This window comes from Alternaria incomplexa (assembly GCF_024043165.1).
Source record: "Alternaria incomplexa strain BMP 0042 chromosome Unknown scaffold_9, whole genome shotgun sequence".
Taxonomy (NCBI): domain Eukaryota; kingdom Fungi; phylum Ascomycota; class Dothideomycetes; order Pleosporales; family Pleosporaceae; genus Alternaria; species Alternaria incomplexa.
In genome coordinates, this window is record NW_026249858.1 from 1,059,642 (window position 1) to 1,079,092 (window position 19,451).

General features: G+C 52.4%; 9 protein-coding genes across 9 annotated transcripts; 3 read left to right on the forward strand and 6 right to left on the reverse strand.

Moving 5' to 3' along the window:
* Positions 1–2,587: 2,587 nt before the first annotated feature.
* J4E90_006704 (uncharacterized protein) lies at positions 2,588–3,117 on the reverse strand (the record flags this gene model as incomplete). Its single annotated transcript, XM_051436249.1, has 2 exons — positions 2,588–2,868; positions 2,961–3,117. The coding sequence occupies 2 exons, from the start codon at positions 3,115–3,117 to the stop codon at positions 2,588–2,590; spliced, it is 438 nt and encodes a 145-aa protein (XP_051290043.1).
* Positions 3,118–3,970: 853 nt separating this feature from the next.
* CWC15 (complexed with cef1p) lies at positions 3,971–4,729 on the reverse strand (the record flags this gene model as incomplete). Its single annotated transcript, XM_051436250.1, has 2 exons — positions 3,971–4,283; positions 4,335–4,729. 2 exons carry the CDS (start codon positions 4,727–4,729, stop codon positions 3,971–3,973), a joined length of 708 nt encoding a protein of 235 aa, XP_051290044.1.
* A 234-nt stretch (positions 4,730–4,963) lies between these two features.
* On the forward strand, positions 4,964–5,940 carry J4E90_006706 (uncharacterized protein; the record flags this gene model as incomplete). The annotated part of the gene is made up of 3 exons (XM_051436251.1): positions 4,964–5,127; positions 5,175–5,294; positions 5,349–5,940. 3 exons carry the CDS (start codon positions 4,964–4,966, stop codon positions 5,938–5,940), a joined length of 876 nt encoding a protein of 291 aa, XP_051290045.1.
* Positions 5,941–6,722: 782 nt separating this feature from the next.
* On the forward strand, positions 6,723–7,655 carry J4E90_006707 (uncharacterized protein; the record flags this gene model as incomplete). Its single annotated transcript, XM_051436252.1, has 3 exons — positions 6,723–6,858; positions 6,912–7,027; positions 7,083–7,655. The coding sequence occupies 3 exons, from the start codon at positions 6,723–6,725 to the stop codon at positions 7,653–7,655; spliced, it is 825 nt and encodes a 274-aa protein (XP_051290046.1).
* A 194-nt stretch (positions 7,656–7,849) lies between these two features.
* J4E90_006708 (uncharacterized protein) lies at positions 7,850–8,932 on the reverse strand (the record flags this gene model as incomplete). Its single annotated transcript, XM_051436253.1, has 2 exons — positions 7,850–8,105; positions 8,355–8,932. The coding sequence occupies 2 exons, from the start codon at positions 8,930–8,932 to the stop codon at positions 7,850–7,852; spliced, it is 834 nt and encodes a 277-aa protein (XP_051290047.1).
* Positions 8,933–9,130: 198 nt separating this feature from the next.
* On the reverse strand, positions 9,131–11,242 carry J4E90_006709 (uncharacterized protein; the record flags this gene model as incomplete). Its single annotated transcript, XM_051436254.1, has 1 exon — positions 9,131–11,242. The coding sequence occupies one exon, from the start codon at positions 11,240–11,242 to the stop codon at positions 9,131–9,133; it is 2,112 nt and encodes a 703-aa protein (XP_051290048.1).
* A 1,201-nt stretch (positions 11,243–12,443) lies between these two features.
* J4E90_006710 (uncharacterized protein) lies at positions 12,444–12,953 on the forward strand (the record flags this gene model as incomplete). Its single annotated transcript, XM_051436255.1, has 2 exons — positions 12,444–12,551; positions 12,606–12,953. The coding sequence occupies 2 exons, from the start codon at positions 12,444–12,446 to the stop codon at positions 12,951–12,953; spliced, it is 456 nt and encodes a 151-aa protein (XP_051290049.1).
* A 203-nt stretch (positions 12,954–13,156) lies between these two features.
* On the reverse strand, positions 13,157–14,313 carry ATG3 (E2-like enzyme; the record flags this gene model as incomplete). The annotated part of the gene is made up of 3 exons (XM_051436256.1): positions 13,157–13,199; positions 13,249–13,737; positions 13,790–14,313. The coding sequence occupies 3 exons, from the start codon at positions 14,311–14,313 to the stop codon at positions 13,157–13,159; spliced, it is 1,056 nt and encodes a 351-aa protein (XP_051290050.1).
* A 3,820-nt stretch (positions 14,314–18,133) lies between these two features.
* Positions 18,134–19,033, reverse strand: J4E90_006712 (uncharacterized protein; the record flags this gene model as incomplete). Its single annotated transcript, XM_051436257.1, has 3 exons — positions 18,134–18,216; positions 18,267–18,502; positions 18,558–19,033. The coding sequence occupies 3 exons, from the start codon at positions 19,031–19,033 to the stop codon at positions 18,134–18,136; spliced, it is 795 nt and encodes a 264-aa protein (XP_051290051.1).
* Positions 19,034–19,451: the final 418 nt, after the last annotated feature.

Below are 19,451 nucleotides of genomic sequence, written 5' to 3' on the forward strand. Positions count from 1 at the left end.
AGCGGAAAACGGTAGTGCATAAACTAGAGCGTGCGGGGATGCAACTAGGGGGATGTGTGGCGTAAATGTCTAAGAGGGGAAAGACAGGATGATAGGGAGTGGGCGACGGGCAAGGCTTGGAAACGAGAAGGGTCGGTACGCTATCGACCCGACCCTTCTTTAGTTTCGCCACGCCTGTGACGTTTGTTCTCACTGCTGAGCTACACAACTCACGCATTTTACGGCCGCGAAGCGATGACAAGTGCCTGGGTACCTCGATACACGTCTACTGAACCCATTGAAACACCGCCATTCGATGCGCAGATACATCCATCCACCATCTCAACCGTTCATCACAGTTAGAGACGAAATGTCCGAACCCAAAAAAGCAATCACCAAGCAGTGACCCACAGTTGTTGCCATGAACTCCAGGTCTCGGCCATACCTACCCCGTGGAGCTGTTATGATCTAAGAGAACGTGGAGCCCAAAAAGCAGCAAATCAGAACTTGAAAATAGCCGAGCAGTGTAGTCAGAGGGGTAGAGTCAGCTCTAGAGGGGCGTCTACACTCCCGGACCTTGGTGAACGATGCCACTAAGGGTCTCTTTGGCACTGTATCGTCAGTGGCTCAATACACGCGTTTTAAGCGCGATAACACACGAGCTTAGAGCTAGATGATGTTGATACTACGCTAGTTGCCCCAGCCTCATGTACCTTGGTACCTTTCCCTAAGTCCCTTTTGCTTTTGCCCGGAGCGTACGATCCCCAGTTGTTCCGCGAACATCCAGCCGCAGGCCAGGAAAGTAACAGTACCCACCCTAATCAGGCGTAGAATCAAGATCAAGCGCCGGAGGATATCCAGAAACAGCAAGTGCACGTGATTATAGCAACTGTCACGCCCAAATGTGGGCGTTGCCACAGAAGGTCCTGACAGAAGTGGCTTCAAGTGACAGCGGATTTGCCGCTATGTTTGCGCTGATCGTAGACAGACCTGGATTAGTTCCGTCTCTCATGCAGACTACTGGAGACAGTGAGCTCTTCACGTAGGGGAGTTTGGTATCACAACTCCAGACCGTCACCCTAAAGTTCGCTTCGAACTGTGGCGTACTCTCTTATCATCGAGGACACTATCATCATGCGATGGACGAAATGACATCTTGGAACGAGGCTTGCGCTTGAGACTCACAATGACCTCAACCGCCATTAGTGCCAAGTCTCGTACGTTTTACCGAGGGGCTTCTTGCATCCAGACGAGCTGGAGTGAGTTCAGCTATGCTTGGTGTAGCCTGGGCAGACATGATCTCGATCGGGGGAAGGTACAAGCCATGAGAGCAGATAGAGGGTGCGCTTCACCTGAGCAAGCTGGAGTGTCTATATAAGACCTACCACCCTTCGCCCATAGCCATCATCATCATCAGAACAACTCACAGCATCACAACTACTAAGCACCTTTCTTCTCATCATCCCATCATCTTTTACAACCCAAACCTCCTCTTCATTCCAACACCAAGATGAAGCCTTCCACCATCCTCTCCGTCTTCACTGTGGTAGCCACTGTCTCAGCAGTGCCCACCATGGAACTTGAACCGAGAGCAGCTCCAACATGCCCTGCCGGAAGCTTCAAGCAGATCTGCCTGCCCGGCGGACTGTTCAACATCATCAACACGCTTCTCGGCAACATCCTCGGCACTGTCCAGATTTTCGGTACCCCTTGCGGCGGCACGATCAAGTGCTGCACTACTTCCTCTGGAATCGGCTCCAAGATCAAGGTCAGCGGACTCAAATGTGTCGCTCCTACTACGCCAACCACCCCGACCATTCCACCCGTGGTGTCTGCACTTCCACCTGTCATCCCACCCGTGGTTTCTGCCATCCCGCCTGTGGTGTCTGCCATCCCACCAGTCATCTCTGGTGTGGTTTCCGCTATTCCACCAGTGGTCTCCGCTGTCGTCCCACCCGTGGTTTCTATCGTAGCACCCGTGGTTTCCGGTGTGGCTTCCGTCGTGGCGCCTGTGGTTTCAGTCGTAGCGCCTGTGGTTTCCGGCGTGGCCTCTGTCGTTCTACCAGTGGCAACACCCATCCTTGAACCAGTAGTCTCCGCCGTAGTACCAGTGGCGACACCCATCCTCTCCGTCGTAGTACCAGTCGCGACACCCATCCTAAACCCAGTACTCTCTGCGGTCGTGCCAGCGGCAACACCCATCCTAAACCCCGTCGTCTCCGTCGCTGCACCAGTCGCAACCCCCATCCTTGGACCAGTACTTTCCATCGCTGCACCGGTAGTAACACCCATCGTTCAACTTCCGGGCATTGGACTCTAGTTTCGATATTGCAAGCAGATGTTAAGCTGTAGGATGCGACGTTTGTACCGCTTTGGATTTCTTACTACACTCATTTCAGGACTATCATGGACTCGGTTCGGGGGATTTGCTTTCTACAGCGATGACTACACTCCTTTTGTCTCACTCATGTACTTGGAATAGTGATATAGTATGAATAAAAAAGCGATTAGCGATCAAACAAACCCTTCAAAGTTTCTGTTCTGGTGCAAAAAGAATCGAAGCTTCGTTGAGAAAGCACACGCAGCTGCAATCCATTGCCCAGTCAACTCACTCAACCACACTCCCAAATCCCTCCTTCTCCCTCATACCCCTCCCCTTCGCCTCGATCTTATCATTCTTGACCATACCACCCACCTTTTCCACTACCTTCCCCAAGAGAGAATCTGGCTCTGGCCCGCTCATCTCCCCCGTCTTATTGCCGTACCCTGCGCCGCCTGTAGATCCGCTGCCCATGGCTGTCCCATTGGAATAAGGCGCTGTGTCGGAGTGGCTGCCAAAACGAAATTCAGAGGTGTCGGTGTCGGGAGTGGACGAGGAGCGTTTGTTTCCTGGGTAGGTGTTAGGAACGTTAGGCGTGTGCGTGGGAGAGCGTTTGCATAGGGAGGGCGATGAGAAGAGGGAAGGGGGAGGGTGGAATTACCGAATCCTGCGCCACCTGTTATACCTGAGCCGTGCTTTTCGTGGGGGTTATGGTATGGGGTGTGAGAGTCTACGAGACCGAGACGTGTGGTGCTGTGTTGGTCTTGCAGGTCTTCTGCGGTGTAGTCTGGGGCTGTGCGGTTTCCATAGCCTGCCATGTTTGCTTGTGATTATGTGACAACTTTGAGTGTTTGGGTGTATGTTCAGGTTGATATCACTCGATATCGGAAAGTATGGACGGTAGGTAGTAGGTAGTGTTATGTTACCACGAATACGCGGAGATCCATCGTGGACTATATATCGTTCATGCACCCTTCCTTTACTATCTGCCGTGTGCTAGCCCGAGCATAACTGGCATGTGTTAAGGAGTCCAAAAGCCTTATGAGGTCACCTTGCTGGGGGAGGCGTAGATCATGCGATCAGAAGCTCTATAAGAGGGTGGAAGACCCGGCCAAGGTGTGCTTGGTATTCCTTGTAGTACGCTAAGTTCCGCTTATGTGGGTCGGAGGAGATAGTGGCTAAACTGAATCCTACGTGAGCTGTCGATGCTATGCAAGTTTGCGATACCGGGGCCGCTTTTGATTGATCCTTGGATACTTTTGGATCGAACGAGCCGCTGGCCTCAACTTCACGATGGTTCCTTTTTCACGCCTTGAATGCGTGGTCGGGACTTGTAGGTCGGCACTCATTGGATCGATTTGTTGTAAAGATTGAGGCCAGAGATAAAGCTGACATCCCGAAATGGTGGTCGTCGCCGCTGATCCATGATAGCGATAAGAGTCCCGCTAGGTGCTGTTCCGTCACTGGCTACTCCGTGTCTGCCAAGATCTGGGGTATCCCACACTCCCTAAAGCCCATCTGAAAGATCCAGAACCTGTGCGCCAAGGTGTCTAACGGCAGAAGTGCAATGCATGATAATCGAGAATCGGAAAGGACGAATAGCTGAAGGTGATGACCTCATCGGATATATTTGGACTGTCGCGTGGTGTTAGAAGTATACTGGAGGGTCAATCAAGGGACACATACCATGAATTTCTTGTGGAAGTCGGATCGCAGCATGTCGTTGATGAATTCCTTCTTTTTGTTCCTGTCTTCGGTACCTCGTGCTTGGTTCTTGAACACGACATCGTCGTCCCATCGTCGCTTCATGGTGAAGTCTTTCGCGTTGAGCAAGGGGTTGCCTCGGGCGACATCGATTTCGCGTTGTTGCTCCTCTTCTGCGGCGCGTTCTGCCTCCTCTTTGGCTTTGGCTGCGGCGCGCTCCTTCTTGATCTTCTCTAGCTCGCGCATGAGGGCCGCGGTTTCATCCTCTTCGTCTTCGTCGCTGGGACATCATTAGTCAACGGGTTGGGTGATAACACATCTTCGCACTTACTCGTCGTCGCTGCTCTCGCTCTCACTACTGCTATCGTCGGCGTCCACGTCTCTGAACTTTTCCAAGACTTCTATGCGCCGCCGTTTTTGAGCTGCTTCATCCTCTTCCCCCTCTTCGGCTGCCGGTACAGCATCGATCTGACGCTTGTGCGCATTGCCAGCCTCAGCTGCTGCCTCCGGCTCGACGTAGGTGCCATTCTTCTTCGCGATGTGACGCGCCTCGGCCTCCAGGAGTTCGGCGCGAAGATCGCGCTGTATGTCGGCATCGCCGCCCTGTCCCGGCTGTCTATGCTTGAGTGTTGTGTGCGCTGGGAGTAGTCGCTGGTGGTAGGCGGGTCCTCGCTGAGCTTCTTTGCCGCGCGCGGGATCGAAGGTGGGTCTGTGGGCGGTCGTCATCGTGTCTTTATATTATTTTTCAATGGTACGATGGGCTGGTACGAGTTTCGGAAGTCTTGCGCGTGGTTGACGTGGTGAGTGGTGATGTGTAGAAGAAATGGTGCACAGAAGCTTGAACTCGTAAATCGCGCTAGAGCACCGGCGATTCCAATTCCCCGCCGCCGCATTTTCTATGGCCGTTACAACAACTACCATTTCACCAACAACCTCACGCATTTGCTGCAGAAGGTCAAGATGCCTCGAGAAGCTGAGATATCGCTAAATGAGCGCGAGTTCATCAAGCAAGCGCTGCAGGAACAGATACGAATCGACCGACGCGCATTCGACGCCTTCCGCCCACTCGAGCTCACATTTGGAGAAGAATATGGCGTCGCAGATGTTCAGTTAGGCAAGACAAGGTACATGATTTACTGGGAGGCCATATGCGCAAGCTAACACTTCTCAGAGTCATTGCGCGCATATCAGTAGACGTGACGACACCATTACCAGAGCGCAAGTTTGATGGTATCTTTCAAATAGTCACAGAGTTCTCTCCAATGGCTTCTCCAGCCTTTGAGGTTGGTCGGTATGTTCTTCTTAAGGCCTACTAGCAGTTCGGCATATCTGACTGAAAAATTAGTCCTACAGATGCCGAAGTCATCCTCTCGCGCATCCTCGAGAAAGCCATCCGTCGCTCCAACGCTCTTGACACCGAATCGCTCTGCATCATCGCTGGCTTAAAGTGCTTTGCTCTCCGCGCTGACGTACATATCATCGACCATGACGGCGGGCTGATCGATGCATCGTGCATAGCCGTCATGGCTGCGTTACAACACTTCCGAAGACCAGACGTACAAGTAGAAGGCGAGAAGGCGACCATTCTCAGTGTGCGCGAGCGCGAACCCATACCGTTGTCGATCCTACACCAGCCGCTCTGTGTTACGTTTTCATACTTTGAGGGAGAGATATTTTTGGTTGATGCAAACTTGGCTGAAGAGCAAGTCAGGCAGGGAGAAGTCATTCTCACAATGAACAAGCACGGCGAACTGTGTCAGATTGCAAAGTACGGAGGAGCGACAATAAACCCGCTGGCTCTGCTGAATTGCACGAATGTTGCTCTGCAGAAGGTCAAGGAGATGAACGCGTTCATCCAGAAAAGGCTTGACGAAGACGCCAAAGAAAGGGATGCTGGAGGATTGATGGCAGAGCTTAGCGCTGAGAATGCTAGGTGAGACCTCGCACGAGGCAGAATCACCTTACACAAGACGACACGTCTGGCCAGCAAGCCAGTCTGCGATGCTTCCAAATACTCGCATCTTGGGCGCCGCTCAAGTTCGTCCGAGCATTCCATCCAAAAGGAAAGTTTCTAGAACAGGACGCGACGCGAGCCCACTGATGATGTGGGTCGGTGGTCGGCGGCCCCTAGAAACGCTACTGGGAACACCGAAGACCAAATCGCGAGATGCGAATTTAGAAGTAGCATGCGAATGTGGCTATGGATCGAGAGTTCATGTTGGATGATGATCTATGTGCAGCCGTGTAAATCAACTCATTATGAACTCTACTTATTTACTTGCATCTCGATCTGCAATCGCGAAGTATGCTCCCATCTAAACCCAAGGTTCTAGATTTTGGAGTTTACAAAGCGGTGACGTAGCTGACAAAGCCCGACGCGTCGCGGGACACCTCGGCTCACGCTCCCTGCAATTCCACGCGACACACCAACACCTCACTCGAATGACATTTCTCCACACGCTCATTACGAGCGGACAAATTGTTATCCTTCGAGCGGACCGAGAAATCTGCAGTGGTATATAGCTAAGATCCCGCATCATGGCTGCTACATTGCAGTTTCAAAGTCGCTTCACTCCAATCTTGAACATTGCGTCATCAAGGGTCTCGCCGCATTACGTCTTCTATCCTAGATACCAAGCATCCGGCGCATCCTCACAACATCTCTTCTCTCCACACTGAGTTTCTTCACCCGGATTTTTTACAGTCCACAAAGGCCAGCATGTCGTCGAAACTCGTACCCTCCGACCCCGCTAGTGTTATGGTGATTCGCGACGTTGTTCCGCGCGTAATCACCACTCTGTCAGTGCCCTTCTGGAGATTCGGTCGCGTGAAGATTGGCGGAAGAGGAACGATTGGTATGCTGTGCCCAACGAACACTTCACATGCAACTGCTAACGCGCAAGAACAGTGCGCCTCGAATCCGGTTCCCTCGCCGTCTTCTCTCCTGTCGCATTGACCGAGGATGTCAAGCAGAAAGTATCTGAGATGGGCGAAGTAAAATACATCGCCGCCCTAGACGCAGAAGTACGTATCAGCCCACAAGAACACCTGCGACCGTTATTAACATTATACGTAACAGCACCACATCTTCCTCGGCCCCTGGCACAAAGAATACCCCAACGCGCAAGTCATGGGCCCCGACGTCCTCCCCGAAAAGCGCGCAAAGCAAAACGACGAAAACGTCCCCTTCTCGATCCTCTTCAGCGCCGACAAACGCGTCGAGACCATCTCCCCCGAATTCGACGCGGAGTTCGATTGGGAATACGTCCCCTCGCACGTCAACAAGGAGCTCGTCTTCCATCACCGCCCTACCCGCACTCTCATACAGGCTGATCTCATGTTCAATCTGCCTGCTACAGAGCAGTTCAGTAAAACAGGGGTTGACCCGAATAGCGGCATCTTGACGAAGATCTTTGTGGCGCTGCAGAGTACAAAGGGTGATGCGAAGTGGCAGCAGAGGACTATTTGGTATGGAACTAGTGCGAGTGATAGGAAGGGCTTCTCGGCTAGTATGGAGAGGATCAATAAGTGGGGGTTCAACAGGATCATCCCTTGCCATGGAGACGTCATGGAGGGAGATGGTAAGGGTATCTTTGAGAAGGTCATGAGATGGCATTTGGACGCTGCCGCGCAGGGCAAGAAGAGTACCTGAGTGTGTTGACAGAGATGATGGGGCGTTAGGGGTAGTGCAAAAGCGAGGTGTGTACATTGAAGAAAAGCGCGGAGTTGAGGTGGGTGGGCGATGATACCAGTGGATGAGGGGTTGCTCTTTCTTCATATGTACTAACAACATAATTACATCCTTTATCCTTGCCAGCAAGAATACGTCATGAATGATCGTATCGTCTACTTCCTACCCACCCAATCCGCCATCTCAATATCGTCAGCGAAGTTCTGCTTCCTGACGTCTCTTCCGTCGTAGCCACCCTTTATCTTCTCCTTCTGACCTGTCCAGATCGACGCAATGCCAGCTAAAGTGTAAGGATTCTTATCAAACCTTGCCGCCGGTGCCGGAGGCTGGACCACTACAGGTGGCGTTTGCTGGACCGTATCTTGATACCCACCCGCCGCGTCTCCGGGCTGCTCGAAGAGGATGTCCTCACTATACCCCGGATACCCATACGGCGAAGCCTCTGGCTCCCGCTGTTCGTGCGGATGATGAAGCAGATGTGGGTGCGGTAAATGTAGCTGCGGAACATGGGGGTGCATAACATGATCCACAACCCCCATAACCGTCTCCTTCACCCCATGCGCCTCCCCGTTCTTTCCTTCTCCCTCCCTCGCCTTATTCGGATCTTCGTAACCCCTACCCCCCTTCTTTCTCGCCATACCCTTATTAAACTTCCCGTACCTCGCCGCTTTAGCCATATAGTACGCGATGCCCAGGCCTACGCCTAACAGGCCCACGACGGGCGCACATGTCATAAGTAGCCAGGCTACATGTAGCAGCAAGTCATTCAGCCAGAGCTTCTTCTTCGAGGTCTTGTAGTCTGTGTCCGAGAGGTGTGTAACGAACCAGGGGATGTGGTACACGAGCGATTTCTCGAGGAGGGCGAGTGTGAGCGTGGTTTGTACCGTGAGCAGGGAGAGGCATGCTACGCGGGACCAGTGGGCTACGAGGGGTTTGTTGATGTCGAGGTCCTTGAAGGCTGTCCAGCGTTCTGTGTAGGGTGCGAGGGCGCGCTCGTGGAGGTCTGGAGGTGGGGGTGGTCTCGGTTCTTCTTCTTCCTCGTCCGCTGGCAGGCCTTGCAGCCTTTCTCTCTCTTGGTCTGCGTTCTTTTCCTGTGGCTTTTCGTTCTTGATAAAGTAGAGGAGGCTTATTGGGGCACGCCATAGGATGAAGAAGGGAAGGACGATGGCGAAGAGGACTAGGCTGATGAGAATCTGTACGGTGATGGTGATGGCCTTAATCAGCCGGTCAGGCTGCATGGTGGTAGGCGATCGTATTCGGAGGTGGTTGCTAGAGTTCTGCACATAGTGGCGATGTTGCAAAACGTAGGGATATCTGAGCGAGTAGCATAGGCGCGTGAAGGCTACTTGTGATGAAGTTGGAAAGGAATTTCGTGGAAGACAAATGGTGAAGCAGGAGAGCTGTCTTCACGATGCTGTACCATGTGACGTGCCCCATCAATACGTTATTCTATACTCTGGTGGTACATATTCCAGACCTAGCCCTTCAAAGACCTTCCTCTCAGCATCTTCGGGCGTACCCTGGACTCCATCGGGCCCCTCCAGCATTATGGCTTCGCCGTTACTTCGACTTCGGATACCGCTGCTATCGAACTTCCAGCCTTTGATGGCTTTCGCATACCGCCTCAGATCACGCTGAAAGGTGGTACCGCCACTCCAACCCAAGACTGCGCAACCAACTGACCGCCAAGGCGCAATAATGATGTCGACGCGGCGGTGAATAGCAGGGTTCTTCGCTCTTGGGTTCTCTGCAAGATCCTCCTCACGAGTAGGCCACGCTGGATCTTGCCACACAACGAGTGCTTTGTCAAGCGTATCAAAGCCCGCGCCAGCTCCCTTTGCAGATCGAAGAGGCAGTGCATGTTGACCGCGATTAGTGTTCTTCAAGCTCATCGTAAGAGTGTGAGTAATCCACTCAGATTCCTCCAATGACTCGACAATCTCTCGAACCAAGCCCGCTGTACTCTCTAGCTCCGGGTGCGACACGATCAAGTCCACGTCACCAGAGTCTGTCTTGCCACGTCTGTACCCGCCCACAATCGTGACAGTAATGCGTTCGTCGCGAAGCTTCACAGCGTGTTCGCGAACAACAGCGGCGATTTGCTCAACTTCAGGGCGCGGAATAGAGACCAAGAATTCGTCATAGTACTTGACGCCAATTTGCTGCACTCGGTCCAGGTCGTTCCAGCCCAACTCGATGATATCATCCAATTCAGTCCAGTGGTTGTTGTAGTAGAACTGGCGTGCGGTCTTGGCTCCAACGCCCCAGATGTTGTAGAAGGAACGCAAGACTTTCATTGATTCGTCGGCTTCAAAATCTTCAACCGCTTGAATCTTGCCGGTGTTCTTCCATTCTACAAAGAGGACTTCAGTTTTCTCGTCACAACCAGGTAGTTGAGCAATCTCTCGGGGGTGACTAAGGCTGTACGGATATGCAGCGATAGAAGCGATGATGGTTGAGTACGCACGAACGCCTATGTCGTCGTCGATCAATGTTCGAGCAGTCCTTATTTTCTTGAGCTGATCGAGGAAGTCCTCATTGGGTCCGTTACCAGGTGTGAAGCGCTGACATGAATACTTGACGCCCTTCTTCACCCAATCCGGTGCTGCAGGGATATCGCTATCCTCGCCTTCATACTCACTGGTCGTTTGCTGCAGTAAATGTGCAGCTTGTGAAGCGTACAAGTGACCAACAGGCTGGGAAGAGCGGGCGAAAGCCTTTCCATCGAAGCGGTTAGAAGTGTGATTTCCGAATCTTTGCGGCTGATAGGTACTTTTCTTCGTGGTCGTCTTCATGTCTAGTTTCGCGCGATCTAGGATGTCTTGCACCGGATGTGGTCGTGTTGCCAAGAGTGTCTGAGATGCCGGCGCTACTTTTGTGTGCGCGCCGAAAATGTCTTTGATAGACTTCTTATTCAATGATTTAGGTCGCTCAATGACTTTACCCGTGTAGACCAAGTTGTCTCCCAAAGGAAGTAGATGACCTGCAGTTACACAAGCTTCTACCCAGTCGAACTTGATAACCCAGATAGTATCGTCAGACGAATTCTCGAACAGTAGCGGAGCCTCTGAGCCATTGTCGGATCTCGAAGGGGACGAGAGAGGAACGTGGTGCTGCTCAGTCTCAGAGCCGTTGCCAGCCTCATCCTCAGTGGTAGAGTCTCCCTCGTCCGCAGACAACTGACCAGACGTTTTACCAAGCCTTCGCCTCTTGTTGGAGTGATCCTGTGCCTTCACAGGACTAGCTGGCCGTTTCGGGGTGACAATCTCCTGAACAACCAGCTTTCGAGCCCTCAATTCGAACTCGGCCCTTCTCTTTGTACCCACCTTCCCAATAAAGACCTTTGCTCTGGAGACATCAGTAGTAAGCGGTGCGTCGTACTGGCGCAACGTTTCCTTGAGCAGCTTCACTTCCTCGTCCTTCAGATGCGCAGTGAAGATTGCAATTGGCGGGAGTCTGCTGAGGTCGAGGGCCTGTGCGGATATCGTGGAGGTTGGTGATAGCGATCCTGGGCGCATTGTCTGGGAAGAGTGTTCATGATCGTCCATATCGGGGTATTTTATGCTGAACCGATTCCTCCAAGCAGGGGTGGTCAAGACGTGTCCAAGAGACGCGTTCTGTGCCTTCGGCTGTCTAGTTGAGATGTCCAGCTGATCATTGTTTGAATAGCCAAGATAAGCGCGATGTTATGTGATGTCTAGGTAGCTGTCCAAGTGAGTATAAAGTCTTCCCAACGTCGCGCGACGGTGATGACGTCCGCGTGATGTGGAGGCTGGGAGTGTTTGCTCTGTTTGCCTTCGATCGCTCTTGCACGCCCGTGCGCCAAGTAGCGCTACGCTAGTGTTAGCGCCCGCGTTTTGACGCGCAATCCATCTGCTACATTCGTTTCATCATGTCCAGCCCAACGTCTTCCAGGCTAAATCTCCGGAATCCTCCAGTTCAACCGCCCGGCGTGCCTGTATCAGACTTGACATCCGCAGACAACTTGGCATGACGGTGGCGTCCCAGGAATCATGCGAGTCGAAACAGCACGCCTAGCCGCAAAGCCGGCGATCGAAACACACTGATCTAGATCTAGAAGTTGGGGAAACATCAGCCGAGTAGTCAAGGCTACAGGCTGGGGGCGCTGATGCACGTCTGGCTCCCCTCAACGGATCTCTGGTTCCTTCCAACTACATCGGGCAGGTCCTTCAGGCATACTGGGCCCCAGCGTCTCGAGGTTATGCAATGGTTCGATGAATCCGCACCAGCGTGTTCAATGCGGTCACAACTGCGCCAACACCACGGGCTAAAGATTGCGCGAACATCCCCTCCCTGCCGTTGATCGTTTCTCTTGGTGCGCGGACCGCTGTTTCGGAATAATTGACAGGCAGACGTAACCTCTGACAGCCCTTGCACCTACCGGTTGGTGGATATATAGTGAGCTTGTCTGGATAAGCTGCGGGTGATGATGCACTTTGGACGAACCGGTCTTCGTTCGCTACTACCCCGGCCGTTCTTGCAGCGAATATACATGTGGATCGCCACTCATTAACGTGCTTTATCTCTTCTTGTTGCACACTTACTCGGGCCTTCGACATTCTTTTCTTCAATCATTTCGCTACTTTTGACAAGAGCGCTGGTCTCTAAGGGTAGCTAGACTACGCCCATTCAGCTTTGACAGCAACCCGTTTCGATCTCACTGAACATCTACACCACCAACCGGACATTCTCTCGTTTACCACACCAAAAATGCGCTCCTTCATTATCATGGCCATCGTGGCCCTGTTCGCTTTCGCGTCTGCCATGCCCATATCACCTTCGGCGCCCCGCCTCCAAAAGCGAGCTGAACAGTATCGCCTTCAAGGACTGCGAGAGGTATGTTGCGCACGTCATCGAACATGAAAAGGATATGGTGACTGACTGTCATAGTTTGAAATCGCCGAACGTCTCTCATCTTCCGCATCATCAGAGGTTGACCCATGGCGCATTCGATTGAACCACAAGTTCCATGCCCTTTTTGACCCGACACCAACCGACGAAGAGGAAGCTTCTTATGATGACGACCAAGAAGACTTTTCTGGAGACGTAGCCCCGGGATCTGTGGAAGCGCCACAAGTTCTCCCCAAGGCTTCAGAGGAAGACAGTCTCTTCGACCGTCTATGCGCCATGTTCCACCGCGCGGAGAGCAACTTGGGGTATGAAGGCAAGGAGCTTGATGTGCGCCGACCTGGAGGTGTGAGGGACTGGAAGCGATCTTATGGAGGCTTCCGACGATAGAGTGCAATCCAAATTTTCATCACTTCACCCCATATGATCATAAACGAGACATCTGGTTCATCTCTAATTGATTCCGTGGTGATCCCAAAGCCTATAGTCCACCTACCCAAATGATGTTCGCGCCCGCTGAGTTAAGTAATAATCCAAAACAATGCCGTCAATCCTCAAGCGCCTGACTAGTTACCCAAAAGACGTGTGTATGACTAGACACCCATAGTGAAATCATGTTCTATACCTGGAGTTACACTGTGGGCTGTTAGAAGATGCTCATTTGTGCAACACGGAGTAAACTTACCTGGCCATGAACTTCAAGAAGACGACAAGATACTGGTCCACGCGGATAGCAACCTCGTCGTCGCCACCTTCACTGAGGACCTCCCAGTCGTCTTTGCCCTCGTCGCCATCCTTGTTCTTTGCCTGCTCAGTGAGCTTGAGCAGCCTGGTATCATCGACTAGTGCCTCCATGCCGCTGTCGAGCTTGCTGACGTCCTTGCCGGCTTTGAGCTTGGCGAGTCGCAGCTTCAGAGCAGCATCGGCGCGGTCGAGGAGGACTTTCATGACGGATGCATGTTTGCAGGGATGTACTGAGGCGGTCTTGAGAGGGTTCTCGAAGAAGGGGAAGTCCTCGATGGTGACGGTCTTGTCCTTGTAGTCTCCGACGATATCCTCCATCATCTCTTGTGGTTTCAGTGGAACCGACGTGGAGCCGTAGCCTGAGAGATATAATCGCGGTGTTCGGTAGTGGGCGGAGTATGTGATGTAGAGGGTGTATGTCCGGAGGGGCCTATTGGTCTCAGTCAGTCTGTAGAGCGCTGGCAGCGGGCGGGCACACTCACGCCTTTGTATTTGAGTCGGCTTTGGGGTCTCTTATGATGGCTTCCTCGTCGTCTTCGATATCCTCCATGTCGGGTATCTCGTCATCCTCCTCTGCCGCGCCTAGGTTGCCGCTCTCATCGACCGTCCGCACGTCGCGCACCTTGGCTTCCTGACTTGCTGCCATGCCGCCGGTCCTGAGCCAGCCATCATCGTCGGTCGCACCTTCCCCAGCAGCGAAGCCGTCCCTCACTATGGTCTCATCTTGGCCCGCCTCTCCCGCAAAGTTGTCGTCGAGCCGTCGGTGGCAGGGCACGCCGCGCGTTACGAGGAACTGCTTTCCTTCCGGCAGGTACGACACGCGCTTTGCAGGCGATGACGCGTCGGCCCACTGCCATGAGGGGAACTTGAAGACGAGGAAGTCGCCAGCGAGAACAAACTCCTCGGGGGTGATCTGACCCGTCTCGCGGAAGGTCGATGTGTGGCTGATGGCGGCGGTCCGCTCCCGGAACGTGTCGATGTACGACCTGACAAAGTTGTAGGCCATGCTGGTTGTTCTTGGTTGGTCTGATTTGCTTGCGGAGTTCGAGGCCGTGGTTGAGCGGGTAGCGATGTTGTGTCGTGTATCTGTAAGGTACTTGGAGGGGCGCGGGGTGGAGGCTGCCTTGCGCCGCATCGGTCCCGCGCAGCCTTCACGATCGTCCCAAGCCGACGCTCCTCACCCCCGCTTGTCAGCCGACAACACCCAACATCCATCACCGTCATCCGCCGCCTGCCTTCACAACACTTCATCACGCTTCGATTTCACATGACGATAGCGCACTCACGGTCCGAGACTGTCACGCACCTTTGCCGTGACACAGTGGCACAGAGCCGTCTAGCGCTTGAACTATCCATGGATACGCTGCATGTGTAACAGAGACCAGCCCTGAAGCCTCATCGAATATGACATCAGTGAGCATGCTGCTTTCCGCCTACTGCGATAGGCTCGGAGCTCACACCGTGGCTTGGAGCGATGGTCATACGGAGGGTGGTGCACTTGATATGTCGATATCCGTAGTACCGACTGCAGGTTCCCCTAAGACTGGTATCTAATTCCGCATACCAGATCGGTAAGCTATCTGCCCGGGCGGAACTCGTTTGCGTCGACCTACTGCCTTGAGCTGGGGAGATACAGAAACACAGACAGGTGTCAGGACGCCCACGCTCGTGTGCGATCGTCTGGAACTCGTAACACTCATGACAGATATCGTTACGAGGTCTTGCAGTGCCAGAAATAGTCGACGGAGCAACAAGGCAAAACGTTATCGCAGCACAGCAAGACACGCCTTCGATTCGTTTACGTTACCTCTTGAGCGACAACTCCATGACCAAGCGCGCTCATGTTACCCAACTTCGACACATTGCCTAGCTTTAGGCTCGTTCTTCGACAGGGGGCGTTAGTGTCGACAATGATGGGCGTGCTCCATGTCTGCGCAATGTCGTACGCCGTTGCCTGAATGCAACGGCAGATCCCCCTGACATGGCCTCTAGCCTCGAATCTAAGGCTAACTTGAACGTCATATCTCTCCTCGATGGGCCCACATAACAGATACGTACGACTGTTCGTTTCTGGAGCTGTCAATGTATCGAGCTGAATTAAAGCGATGCCACAATGCTTCATAGGTAAATTTTATCCAGAAACGATCAGTACGGAATTACAAGGCAAAGAGAATGGACCACATGTTCACTCAAGCCCTCCTAACCCTGTTCGGCGCTCCCCGCATTCATTTGCTTCGAACGCACCCTTCTCGACCTCGAAACATACAACAAATCCTTGTCTGCTACCAAATGTTGCATGGGCTCTCATAGTCATTTCTCTCTTTGGTGCAACTCCAAAGTGAGTTCACAGTGTCTTTGCTATGAGGCTAGTGGCTCATGCACATGAACGTAGGTTTTGATAGACTACAACATGAATACCAACTGACAAATTCATTAAGGTTCAGTTGATGTACGGCAACCCACAGCCGGCCCACAGTCAACCCTGAACAGCCCCACATGTTCACATACGAGCTCGGGCTGCAGAAAGCGTATCCTTACCGACGTGGCGATCAGATCAGCGCTCAACAGCCGCTATAGCCATTCGGAACTCCAGCATGTGTAACGACTCTACCCGCGACTTCCGCTTATGGCACATTGTACCCATAGTAGCAACGGCTGGGTGCCTTTGCACGTTTGCGAGAAATCCTTGAACCACGCTCATTCCAGATGCAAAGTCAAGCACGCGGGAACATCTAAAGAGCTTCGTACCATATCGCAGACTGTCCATGCATGTCGCATCGATTGCAAACCAAGACCATGGGAAGTACTATCGGCCGGCAGTGCTCGTATGTCTGTACCACTGAGTCACCAAAGTAACAGTGACCGACAAACGCATTCCCCTCAAAAGAACATGCTCTCAAAGAGACGGAATGGTCACAGCGGCAAAATACCCACAAATCTTCAAGCCAAAAAGCTAAGCCGTTCGCGGAGCGTCAACGCCGTGCTGCCAACAAACGCACCCACAGCATATCTCAAGAAGCTATGATGTACAGCGTCCTTCCTAAAGCTTCAGCACTAGCCACAACACCTTCAACACTTGTGGCATGGCAGAAATAGCGCCCAGTCGATACGAGCCACTTGATGCATCTATTGAGACTGTACCGATGGTCTAATGTCGTGTCGCCTCAAGCGTCTCCCTCTGTCTATAAAGGCCCCATGCTCGACAGCGGACTGAGCATATTTCATCCAATGACAAGGACATTGCAACTATTCCTGACCTCATCACGAACAGCATATTCACTTATCTTTCGACCTCACGAACGGCACGCCGAAATTTCGAACCTACATATCGCTTCTCACAAGCTGTCATTGTTGCAATGACGGATCCCAGTACAGTAAACGATCCTTCGCAGCCGCGATGCGGAGGTTGACGCCGACGAATTACACCGCCCAGGCCCAAGTATGCATCAGGCTCATCTTTTGGAGGTCGACGTCGCTGATATAATGGTGCGAAACAGTCATTGCAATTGTACGGTGATCTGGACCACGTGCTACACAGTCGCACGCATAGCGATGTCTTCATCAGCTTGACGATTTTATCCTACCAACAGCCAGTCGCTTGACAGAAAGGGCACCAAACACCATGGCAGCACCATCGCCAACACGCGATCAGCATATGCGGGGCCTATCTTTCTATCCCGTACTTTTGCGTTGCATGATGGCACATTATTGAGTTCGCAGTCCTCGGTATCACCTTTTGCACAAAATCAAGCTCTAAGTACAGTCGCTCCGAAATTTGCATCTTTTGTCCTCTCTCCAACCGCATTTTTACCACGATGTTACTCATAGTAACGAGCAATATCACCTTTCAACCTGTGTATTCTCGGTCAAGGAACATGCCAAGTGGTACCTTCCCTTGCTGTGGTTGGAAACATGTCGTGTCGCCAGGCTCTTAGCATTCCCGCGCCGCGGAACGCTCACCAGTGACACGAACACGGGCAGATGGGCATTCTACCACAATACCATCGAGCACATGACAATGGCTCGCACCTCGGTGGGGACTGCCGAAAACAACGGTTGGCGCTCGATTTCTTTGCTCGAAAAATGAGCACTGGATGAAACCCGTACTTCTCCAATCAAACGGTGACTCCCGCGCGTACAGCATCCGCTTCTTCGTTGGCAACGTTACTATGCAACATGCGGAAATTCGTATCGGAGCCGACTTCGGCAAGCAACGAGGATGCTGTGAGCTGTGAACTGGCGATTAAGGAACATGTCTCGATACTCGCCTTTCTCCGTATCCAAGGAATCTGCGGCAGAGTGAGTCACCACGACAACGACAACGACAACAATGCCCCAATGATAACCACATATTGTGATTCCCCTCGTTCAAAGGCAGTATCACTAGCCCCCACGCAGCGGGTATAACACTTACAATCATAGTACAAGGCAATGGAATTAGCATGGGCCCTGTACGATGCTAACTAGAAGAGTAGGAATGTGGCTAGCGGCTGAGACCAGGATACGCTCACGAGTGTTGTAACTGTTTGGCATATGCGCGACTGCAGTCCGCTGCAGTGGCGTTCGAAGGCCTCAGGTGGTGGTAGTTGAAATAGCATGGGGACCTCACACCTGTCAAGAATGGCTTGCGCTTCGAACACGTCCTGCACCGCAGTCTTTGAAGCAGCACCAGTCCAAAGCATTTTTATCTTTCATATGAAACCGGAGCATAGCTACTATCGCTCCGCTTACTGACCAACTAGACTCCTCCCAGATCATTGCTCGGCGCATCCCCCAACATGCACTGGAAAGCTAGGTGAGCGGAACCTGTTCACCCATCCAACATCCTAAACCTTGACATCGAGACTGAAGCTCGAAGCCGACCACCTCGCCGGCCCACCCGTGAAAGCCTCCGTACCAATTTGGTAGACTACCCATACATTAGCATCAAGTACGCTCCATTCGCATCGGAAAACCTACCAATCAGGTTCTGCGTGCTCGCAGGAAATTGCTGAGTTTGCTCCAGATAGTTGAAGAACAACTTGATATCCGCACTAAAGCTCTTGATATCACTATTTCCAGCACGTACGAAACTGTACACGCGCATCGATCCGTTGTAGCCGGTGTAGAGATCAAAAGTGTATCCAGCGATGGTGACGGTTGCTACAGGAGCTCCAGCTTGTGAGATGGGCCATACGCCTCCCAGCCTCCCGAGCCTTGTCCACGTTAGTCTTACTTTCTGAATCGTTGTCGCATGTGCTAAGAACTTACCAGACCATGAGTTCATAATCCCCACTGCTGTTGACATGATTCGGATCCGCGGCAGTAAAAACATCATACGCCACATTCGCCCTCACATTACTAGTCTGATTATACGCCCACTCCACCTGCGTCGGCATACTAGTAATCTGCGAGATCTTTTGCCCTTTGGTCAGGATTTTACCGGCGTAGGCATAGCTCTTGACTTGATCCTGGCCGCCCTGCCATACCCAGTCCGTGCTCCATTTGATTCCGTTTCCGGTGCTGCCCTCGTAGTAGGTGCACTGAGAACCAGATGTCGCCTGGTCTTTGCCCCAGAGGTTGTTGAGGATTTCGTAGCCGTTTGCAGAGTGGTAGGCGTATTGGGTGCAGAGGCTGACGGTCTCTTGAACGGAGGTTGCGTCGCGGTTATTGATGGTGGGTGTGCCGACTGGAGTGGCCGAGACACCGGCCAGAAGACCGGCGGAGAGGGCGATGAGGAGTTTCATGGTGATTCGACGAGATTTGTACTGAAAAAGGGACACGGATTTGTCTGATTAGTGATACACGGTTTTGTAGTTCATTTTATACTAGATCTACACATAGCTTAACTTCAGCCTCGGATACACTTCAGCCGCTCCATATGAGATGTTGTAATTGCCCGATCAGTTGACAAGCGCGATGATCAAAGAGGCGTCATGGCACAAGACTAAGCTATGTCGGGGAAGCCTCCGTCAGCCTCCTGATGAGGTACGAACGAAATATCGACATGGATGTATAAGTCGCGGTCGAGGTAGTAGGGCCGGTTCACTTTGAGTGGTGTATTTAACCTTATGAAGCTTCATATATGCTAGTGTGACCGGGTGTTGAACTCGGCACATGCGGGGTAAATACCTAGGTATAGCAGCAAAATGTATTGCAAGAGCT